At 49.7% G+C, this 10353-nt stretch overlaps 1 protein-coding gene across 2 annotated transcripts; it reads left to right on the top strand.

The window, feature by feature from the left end:
• The first annotated feature begins 3781 nt into the window (after window positions 1–3781).
• Window positions 3782–9375, top strand: NEIL2 (nei like DNA glycosylase 2). 2 transcript variants are annotated; one of them, XM_075708369.1, is made up of 6 exons: window positions 3782–3941; window positions 3974–4003; window positions 4762–4938; window positions 6010–6341; window positions 8393–8589; window positions 9059–9375. In XM_075708369.1, exons 1-6 carry the CDS (start codon window positions 3933–3935, stop codon window positions 9373–9375), a joined length of 1062 nt encoding a protein of 353 aa, XP_075564484.1. In that variant the 5' UTR covers window positions 3782–3932. The 2 variants fall into 2 exon arrangements, with proteins under 2 accessions (XP_075564484.1, XP_009488895.1); XM_009490620.1 differs by lacking the exons at window positions 3782–3941; window positions 3974–4003 and having other exon boundaries at window positions 4801–4938.
• Window positions 9376–10353: the final 978 nt, after the last annotated feature.

Below are 10353 nucleotides of genomic sequence, written 5' to 3'. Positions count from 1 at the left end.
AGGCCAGGTCCTACACAAATGCAGGACCGAGAACTATTCCTGCCCTGAGGAGCAAGAGGGAAGGGCCCAGTCCTGCAAAACACTTGCGCATGTACATAAATGCGTTTGCGGAACTTGTTCTCTTAGAGGTCATCATTAATCGCACATGCAAATTTTGACGTCAAAGGGTTTGCAGCACAAGGTTTTGTTGTGCCAAACCAGACCTTTGCAATGGCTCAGTGGTCACCAGAGTGAGATGGGCAGATGAGAGCCAGGACAGGGAGCTAGAGGGGTAGAAAGGTCACTTAACCATTTCTAAATGTCTTTTCTCTCTGTAGAAGTGCAATATCTTGAATCACTTCAGCTATTCTTTTGTAAATTGATCAGAAGAGAACCATATTTCACTTGCAATCTTACAGGCTGGCTGCAGAGGGTGCAATCAGGAGGAGCTCAGGAATATCGTTAAGGGAGCTTTAAAACCGATCAACAACTCTTAATATAACATTGAAGCTGTGACTATGTCAGGGGTGGTGTTTTGTTTTGCCTTTTTTCTCCCCATGTATAAAGTTTGAAGCTTTCCAGGTCACCTGGGAAGGTCCCATGGAAACAGACACTTACTTGTAAGGGGGAGAGGGAAACCAACCAACTGAACAAGCTGTAATTATTTAAAGATGTAAAAAAATATATATTATGAAGTAGTATGGCTACCAATCCACGTAACTTCTACACCTTTAGAACTAATGGAAATAAAAGAATGATAATAAAACCAGAAGGCTGCTGCTTGACTCTGACTACCCTCATAGGCTTCTTGGAGAGGGCTGGGGGTGACTGATCACATATGAAGTGCACCTGGAGAAGCAATGGTGCAACGGGTCCTGTCCTAAGGAGCTCGTAATGATGGAATTATAGAGTAATTTAAATCAGAAGGTACTAGATCAGGTTTCTCAGGGGTCTGTCCAGTCAAGTGTTGAATATCCACAAGGATGGAAAGCCTACAACCTCTCTCGGTTCCTGTTCCAGTGCTTGACCACCCTCATGGTGGAAATGTTTTTCCAAATAAATGTTAGATTCTAAGGAGAGGCAAAATCATTGGTAAATTAACTGCTGAGACTTGGGGACTCCCAAGCAATGAGTCACTGCAGGAGACTGGACATTGTCTCCAAGCCCAGGAGTCACACAGAGCTCCTTCTTGTAGGTAGGAACTGGGGTGGCCAACACAGGATGACAAACACCAGAAGTGACAGACCCAGCAATGGAGCAATTCAAGGCCAGGCTGGATGAGGCTTTGAGCAACCTGATCTAATGGAAGGTGCCCCTGCCCATGGCAGGGGCATTGGAACTAGATAATTTTTAAGGTCCCTTCCAGCCCAAACCATTCTATGATTTTAATACAAAGGGGGGGGAAGCACCCAATTTGTTTTCCATGCACCTGGTAATCCCCCTAGCACAGCAGAGAGGGGAAAAGCTCCTCAGGGCACTTTAATACCATCATGACATCTTTTTGGTCTGCTCACTAGCATGGTTTTATGTAGCAGGCTGTTGTTCAGCCTAATTACTTCCAGCCGAACTCAGAAACACCACCCTTAAGCCAAAATCACATTTCCAGCAAGGGTTGTGCCCAGCCACCGCTGTCCTCTGCAGAAGCACAGCCCTCCTACGAGCACCCAGCCTTCCTCCTGAGTTGCCCAACTCCTTCCCACTCCAAGCAGTCCCTCGACACAGGTGGGGTGAGTATAGACAGCACTTGAAACCCCACCCCTTCCTCCCACACCAGCCAATCAGGGAGCTCCCCTGGTATTTGGGGAGGGAGGGGAGGAAGGGTTGTCCTCCCCTGTGAAAGTGGGTGGATGGAAGGGTTTTGGGTGCAGGAGGTGATATTGAGGGTAGGTATGTTGGTTAGGGTAGAGATGCTGTGGGAGGTGGCTGGGGGTGTTGGAAGGGGGCCTGGGGGCAGAGGAAGAGCTCTGGGGTATGGAGGAGCGGAAGGAGGGGTGGGCAATGAAGCAGGGGAGGAAGGCTGGGTGGTGGGCTCCCCAGATGCGTGCACAGGGTGAGCCTGGGAAGGGCAGCAGCTTGAGGGCTTGTTGCAGGGATGTGGGGCTCAAGGGGTGTGTGCTAGGGGTGCCTGCTTTGGGGCTCTGCACAGTGTGTGTGGAGGTGTTGGGTGATTCTTCCTTCCTCAGCTCTCTAGTGCAGGTAGACTGCCTCCACTGCTCTGGGGGGAACTTGGGGCTCAGTTGTTTTGGAGAGCTGCCAGTTGATGCTTGGATGAGCGCAAGAAGATGATGAGCTCTGCCCTCCCTTAATTGCATGTGGAGTGTTAGGGATGTGCCTTGAAATCCCTGCAGGAGCCTTGTGCAGGGGTGTGAAGCCATGGTGGATCTTCCTCTGCAGCAGGGCATGGGGCTGCAATCTGTGGGTGCAGGTGAGCTGGCAGCATGGGTGTGGAGGTAAAGCTGGATTGAGGTTGATCAGCCTGGCAGCCTTGACCTTGTTATGTGCCGGTGTGGGTGCTTGGCTTCTGTCTGAGCACGAGGACTGGAAATGAGCCTGTACATGGGGAGGATTTCTCCTGGAGGCCTGGCTCCCTGCCCCAGACCTGTAGTGGCACCAGCTCAGGTGGCTTTCTGGGACAGGCTCTGGGGTGCAGTAGTCGTGCTCTTGGGGAGATGGGTGTCATGCCCTGCAGAGGGCTGGGGCTTGTTATCCTCCTCTTCCTCCTTGGAGGGGGGAGCATTTTGGAAGAGACTGAAGTAGGTTTGGAGTGAAAAGGTGAAGTAGAGAGGTCCATGGAGAGAAGGAAGAGACCAGAGACAGCAGATGCTGGTTCTTCTGATGCCCTGGGGGAAAGGACAGGCTCCCCTCTTGAGGGGGAACAGCTCTGCTGTCCAGAGCGGCTACAGCTGGGGAATTGTGTGCTTTAAAACCTTAAAAAGTGCTCAGCACTTGTAGTCTCTCACAATGAGCCTGTTGTGACCTGAATCAGTAGTAATCAGAGCTGTGCAGCTCTGCAGGTGATGAGCTTCCTTGGAGCCTGAGCTCTGGGCTGTGTGAGCTGTCCTGGGGCTCATTCCGTGCTGCCTGACACGAAGCCAGTGCCCAAATAGTCAGGAGGAAGACCCAAAGGGCCCGGGGCATGGGCAGACCCCTTGGATGACCTGTGTCCAGCTGCCAAATGCTGCTCCCAGGGATCTGGATTGCTGCTGATGCCTTTGGCAGCAGGAGCATCTCTTTAGCTGACTCTTGATCCGCAACTGGCATTTGACTAAAGCCTGGACACAGTATGCAGCTTTTTTAGGGTGAAACTGGAGCAGGCCTGTGAGTAATTATCCCATGCCCTAGGAGGGACAGGAATAAAGCTCAGTCTTTTACCCCGAGAAAGCTAGTTTGACCAATTAATATCTTTAATTTCATGTGTTGGATCCAGGTAACGTTCCCTGATATGTTTTCCTCCTGAGCTCTTCCAAAAGGGATTTGGTTTGTGCTGCAGCACATGAAGGCTTTTACAGCCATGCTGCCTTGCCTGTTCCTGTTGAGAGCATGTCCACACCTCGCTGCTGTTCACAGCCCTGTGGAGGTGGCTGCTGGCTTCAGTGCCTCTTCTGGGCTAAAAGCTTCAGTGGACAAGGATGTCCCCTTGCTGTGGCAGGAGCATGTGGCACTGAAGACTGGTTTCACAGTCACTCTGAGCTGATGCAAGCGTGGGCTGCTTTTTCTGAGCTAGCCCAGACAGCGGAGAAGCTGAGATGCTAGCATGAGTTGGGGGTGCCTCTTCTGGTGGGGGACCATGCACAAGATTGCTGTTGATTTTCACATCAAGCTCTTTCAGAGCTGTGCCAGGTAGCTCAGAGCCTTGTACCGAGTGCTGTGGAGTTTGAAGTTGAGCTTCTGGTCAGTGCTGGTCTCTGGGATTACTCTGCAGGGGGAATTGGCAGTGTGATGAAAGCCAAACCATGCTTTCTGTGTCCTGGCACCTGCTTTCTTGCACACCCAGTCCTGGCAGAAGTCCTCAGAAGAACTGCAAGTGACATGTGGCTGGGATTTTGTGCCAGAAATAAACCCTTATATACTGGTGTGACTTCCTGGAGGGAGCTACAGGATGCTGGAGGATGGTGCTGCTTCATCTCCCCCTCATCCAGAGTCTTCTGATCCCCAGATGCTGCTAGCAGAGTGTATGAACACTCCCTAACTGGCTCCATGCCATTGCAGTCAGTGGGGCAAGCAGCTGGTAAAGCAAGGGGAGGGGATGAGCTAACTCCAGTGCTGATCCGGGAGCAGTGCTTGCCTTGGTGGCTGTATCAGGAAAAGGATGGCTCGCTGTGGCCTGTGCTGGTTCTGGTTCATTAATATCTATGTAAGGTTGTGTTCCTCCTTTGTACTGGGACATCAAGGCTGTGACTGAGGGAACGGTTGGAGTTCGGTGAGCTCTTGTTCCTGGTGAGGAGAGAGATGCTAAACAGTAACTGAAGGTCCTCTATGACTCCTGGAGAACCTGTGGTAGGAAAGGACTTGTGGAGATCCCCAGGCCAAATTCCTGCTTCTGGGGTGAAAACTACCATTACAGCAGGTTGCTCAGGGCCTTATTTGATTGAATTATGAATATCGCCAAGGATGGGAATTCCCCCACCTCCCTGGGCCTGAAAGAACCCTGTTTATCTCTATGGACTTTGCCACAGGGATGTGAGGAGGAAAATGGGGGTGAGGAGATTGTGGGGAGCTCAGCTTCTGATCAGTTCTGTGTATTTCTGAATTGCAACTTTCCTTCAAGTCTAGGGCACCAAGTGTGAGAAGGACCTGCTATTCCCTCAACAGCTGCTGGAGATGCCAGAGGGCCCATCAGTGAGGAAGTTCCAGCTGCTGACCTCCCCTTTTGTAGGACAAGTGGTGGTCAAGGTGGGGGGAAGCAGCCGGAAGATCAATGTGAATGACTTGAATGCCTTGAGGCTCCAGGACTCCCAGGTGAGCTGTACTAAAGATGAACTTATTGGTCCACGGCAAGTCTGAGGCAAACCACCATTGTGCTGCATCTGAGTCACAGAAGGTGCATAACGTGAGAAATGGCACCAAGCTTGTGTCTGAGGTGGACCGTTGTCTTTGTTTATAGCCACAAAATAGGCGCATGTGGCGAAAGAGATGTGAATGTGCATTTTGGAGTACTGCTCTGCGTTGCAAAGTTTGGAATCAAGGTTACTGTGAGGAGAGACTGTTGCAGGGGTGTGGCTAGACACGGAGATGCTCAGAATTATTTGCAGTTTTGGTCAGTCATGCTAATGCACTGGTTCTGTGCCTCTCAAGGGAAGAGGAGTTGGTGAGAGCTGTTTGTAGAAGATGAGAGTTGATTTCTTCAGTATGGTTGAGGTCAGAAGCAGCAGCTGCCTTGTTTTCCTCGGCTGTGAACTCGCACCATGGTTGCTTCCTTTATACCAGAGGGTAGGGTTTCACCTGGCCAGGTTGAAATGTCTGTGCTGTGGGCACTTGTGAGATAGTCAGGCTGGGTCGGTCCTGCTGGGGGTTTCACTTGCCTGACCTTCAGATAATGATTTAGACTTGACTGACCAAAAGCTAGTGCAGCCTCACCTCTGACTACATGATAGTCTCAGCTGGGGACACAGATGTGAGCTGCTCAAGTCATTTGTGACTAGCCTGTGGCTTCAGAGCCACCCTTGAATTATGTCACCCTAGCCTGAGACACTTGAGGCCAGCACAAAATGGGGAGGTGGATGAGAAGTAGTGGTGACAGACTTTGAAACCCTGAGTGTCTGTCCCAGTATGTCTCTTTGGCCTGACAGGAGCCTCTGAGAGGGCTTCACACTGGAGTGGCATCTGAGCACCTGGTGCTTCATGTAGACAAAGAAGGGATGCTGGGAGGATGACTGCAGCTCTGGTGGGAATGGCTCTGATGTTAATGAATCCTGTGTTCAGGGTGGGGTGATGTGTCTTCTATCTAAAAGAGGTTGTAGAAAGTAGTCATTTGTATGGAAACAGCCAGAGGTTATGTGGATCCTCAGTACATCCCACCTTTTTTCTCAGGTTCATGGGAAGAACTTGTACCTGGCATTTGTGGCAGCTGAAGGTCCCTTAGGACCAACTGCAGAAGAGACAGTGCTGCAAAGGGAGGCTGCTAGTGGGGAAAGTTCTCCTGCTCAGGGTGGGCAAGAACAGGTTTGTGCTCCACAGACGCATTCCCAGGTTGAGGGGCTGCAGGAACTTCAGTGCTCAAGATCTGAACCTCCAGATGCAGCAGAGGGTCCAGGCAACTGGCTGCGCTTCCACTTTGGCTTGTTTGGCAGCATTCGAGCAAATGAGTTCTCAAGAGCAAACAAAGCCAATAAGAGAGGGGACTGGAAAGACCCTATACCCAGGTATTTGTTGGGGTCCTCACAAACTCTGCTTTCTCCCTGCCTCTCATTCTGGAGAGGCACCCTTCTGTCTCACACTAAATTTGTGTGGGAATGCTTTTAGTCCTGTCTTTCTCTGATAATTCTTAAGGTAAGTAGGCATGAGGGATGGCATGAGTGGGTGTGGGGTGTGTTCAACCAGGGAATCCACAGTAGATTGTTGTCTGGGTGTTCTGTGTTGCAGATGTCTTGCAGGTCTCCCAACAGTATCAGTTGGTCACGGTGTTCCTTGGACATACCTTATCTTAGCACGGCATGTCTTTCTACCCTTAGTAAGAAATTGGGTTTCCTGCCCTTTGCTGCATTCTTCCTCCTCCCAGCCATATCCTCTCCAATGCTTTCCTTTTTCTGCTGTCTCTGTGTGTTTCATCTCCTTTGTTTTATGTGATCAGAGATTTAAGTGATTACACTTGTGCGATGCATGTTGCCTGCCAGCCTGGGGATCATAGTACCAGCTCAGTTAAGATTTTTATTCAAAGAGAGAACTTTTAGGATGCCAAACTGAATCATGCCCTGAAAATACCAGTTTCTCCTAATTACGTATTTTAAAAAAAAGCCTTGGATAAATAGTATACATCTATGGCAGCTGGAATCGCTGGTTGGACTAATGCTGATAAAGGGCAGTAGGGTGTTGAGAACACGGGCAACAGTCTGTGTCCTAAGTCCCACTGTGTACTGAAGCGTACTGAACAAAGAAGGGGTAAATACTGGAAGACAGTGTGGACACTGCTCTTGTGAGCTGTTTAACCTGAGTGGTTAATAATGTAAAAGGTGGGTGTCTGGCCCCTGTGTATGTGGTGTACTTGGCAGGGCCACGCTCCCCCACCCTGCAATCTTTTGAAGGATTGCTTTATTTCTACAGCAATAGATTCAGATGATGTCAGTTTTGCATGCTACTTTGAGCATCAGTTTCCCTGAGGGCAACGAAGCTGGTGAAGGGTCTGGAGCACAGGGCTGATGGGGAGTGGCTGAGGGAGCTGGGGTTGTTTAGCCTGGAGAAGAGGAGGCTGAGGGGAGACCTGATCGCTCTCTACAACTACCTGAAAGGAGGGTGTAGTGAGGTGGGTGTTGGTCTCTTCTCCCAAGTAGTTAGCAATAGGATGAGAGGAAATGAGCTCAAGCTGCGTCAGGGGAGGTTTAGATAAGATATTAGGAGAAATTTCTTCATGGAAAGGGTTGTCAAGTATTGGAACAGGCTGCCCAGAGAGGTGGTAGAGTCACCATCCCTGGAAGTCTTCAAAAAAACCAGGCAGACGTGGCACTTGGGGACATGGTTTAGTGGGCATAGTGGTGTTGGGTTGATGCTTGGACTGATGATCTTGGAGATCCTTTCCAACCTTAATGATTCCTAGTTTTTACTTTCATTAAAAAATAATCCAGCCACCAAGCCAGGAAATGTTAAATTCTTACTCTCCCCTTAATTGGTTTAGTGGTGGACTTGGTAGTGTTAGGTTAATAGTTGGACTGGATGATCTTAAAGGTCTTTTCCAACCTAAACGATTCTGTGAGTGTGGACCCTACTGCTGGAGCCCTTGCTCATCTGGCTTGCCTGCTGGGGTAGCAGAAAGAACAGTTGTCCACAAGTTGTGTGGCTTCACAGCCAAGTTTCTTGGCTGAAATCATTGAAGAGGCTGCCTTGCATTAAGGTGTTGGCCTGGTGTGTTGGCATGCCTACTGTGACCCTGTGCACACAAGCATGCATAGTGATAAGCTGCAGGGAAGGATTATCTGGACTAGGGTACAGGGTTGGGGAACTGGTATTTCAGAATGTCTCCCTGGCTCTCATGAGAATGGGTAGGCATGTATGAGGGCTGATGCCTCGCTGTGTGCTTCTCCCTAAGCTTATGTCATGTACAGGCTCTCTTCTCACCTTCCAGTGGTTTTTCACTTCATTGCTACGCTGCTGTCTTTCTGCTCTTTCCTTTCTGTGCAAGCCTCTTCAGCCAGAGCAGAATATAACAAATAGTTCCGGGATGTTTCTGGAGAGACACTTTAACTTCTCTGCTTTCTCCCAGGCTGGTTCTGCACTTTGAGAGCGGAGGCTTCCTCGTTTTCTACAACTGCCGAATGCACTGGTGCTCATCTCCAAGGGCTGATCCTGCTTCTGACATCCTGTCTGTGGAGTTCCACCGTGGCCGGGCACTGGATGCCCTCCAGGCACCCGATCCCATCTGTTACACTCTTTTAGACCAAAGATATTTTTCAGGACTGGGTGAGTTCTGGGGCATAGTGGCAGAGCAAAAAATGGAGGAAAGCGGTTGGGATGTCCACAGATCCAGAGCTGCGTGTCTGAACCTTTTACTCCTTAGCCTTGTGGCTTCTGGTTGATCCAGCTGAGGGTATGTGGTCATCTTGCTGAGGACAGGGCTTGCAGTCTGTAGCCACAGGCTTCAGATGCTTGAGTACACCACATGAGCACAGCGAACTGTCTTTATGTGTGTGAGTAGGGATTGGCTTGTACTTGTGGAAGAAAGGAAGGTCTCCTTCAGGGGTAGTGGGAAGAGACTATCTTCCAGTTCGATCCCAGCTGTAAGTCTACTCCTTGCATGCCACCTGTGGTATGGGGAATGGCGTTGCTAGCTGTGATCCTTGAGGCAGAAGTCGCAGTGATTGGAGCCATAAGTCTTCATTGTCTTGATAAGAAATATCCTTATTGTCTCCTTATTTCTGATCCTTTCCAGGGAACATCATTAAGAATGAGATCTTGTACTTGGCCAAGATCCACCCGTTAACGCAAGGCTCTGCCTTGGCTCTCTCGGATCTGGAGCGTCTGCTTGACTGTGCCATTCAGTTCAGCTCTGCCTGGCTGCACAGCAAGCTGCGTGGCAAAAGGCTGCACCCCCAGATCTACCAGAAGGACCAGTGTCCCCTTGGGCATGCAGTGGTGAAGGGAACCCTTGGACCATCAGGTGGCTTTAAGAGACTTACATGGTGGTGTCCTCAGTGCCAGCCTGAGGTGCTGTCACAGGATGGGGATCCTTCCCCAGTCATCGAGTGATCTGGATTTCTCTGTTCTGCCTTTTCTGGAGGGTCTCTGAACTGTGCTCTCAGTTGCCCTGAGAAGGGTTTCATGGTTTCTTTGAGGCTGTTGAGTTTGCTCCTTAGGGACAGTGAGTTGGCAGGGTTAAGTGTTCAGTGGAGGTTACAGGAGTTGCTGAAGTACTGTGTGCCTCTGGATGCAAAAAGGAAAGTGGTTGTAAATGTTTGGGTTTTTTTCTTTTTTTGTCACAGTGACACAACAGCATGAATAGTTTGACCAGTTCTGAGGTGTCTTGGTCCCCCTATTCAGACTGTGGTGAATGGAGAGTGTAGAGTGTTGAGCAGGTGATGACTGTGGTCTGAAGTGACCCTGTCCCTTGACCTTGCTGCAGGTGCAATGGCTTATGGTGGAGTTCACAGGAAGGAGAGTATCCCTCTGCCCAAACAGCTTGATTGATTCACTATTAGATAATCCTGAGTCTGCTTGTAGCTGAATACCTGTGTGCTGGGCTGTGATTAGGTGTGGTTAAAAGTGAGTGGCTGTTCCCTCTGTCAGCTCTTACAGGAATGGCTGCCTTCTTCCAAGGGGTGAAAATAAACCTAAGCAGTGCTTGGTGGAGCTTGTCTCTGCCTGCCTGTCATGTCTGCTCCCACAGGTTGGATTTTTGTGGCAAACCGCCAATTCCAGATCTCCATGGAAAAAAAAATATTCTGCTTTAACAGATTATAGGGTTTGGGCCCCTAATGGGAGGGACTGTGAGGCTCAGTCAAGTCATCAGTTACAACTGGGATCACAAGCCAGACAGATCTGGCAGGGTGTCTAAGTGTTTGTGGGCAGGGATTGCATAAAACTCATGATCTGCAAGGTAGTGTGAAAGCAGAAAGGCTTGGAAACAGAGATGATGTCCATCCTTTAAGCTGTCTGTCTCTATGCAGTAGGTAGAAGCAGTCACTGTCAATTCTCTCTGGATCTGGGTTTATTTTAATGATAGATTGT

Source organism: Pelecanus crispus, chromosome 3, assembly GCF_030463565.1.
Source record: "Pelecanus crispus isolate bPelCri1 chromosome 3, bPelCri1.pri, whole genome shotgun sequence".
Taxonomy (NCBI): domain Eukaryota; kingdom Metazoa; phylum Chordata; class Aves; order Pelecaniformes; family Pelecanidae; genus Pelecanus; species Pelecanus crispus.
This window is presented reverse-complemented; position numbering and strand designations above follow the sequence as displayed.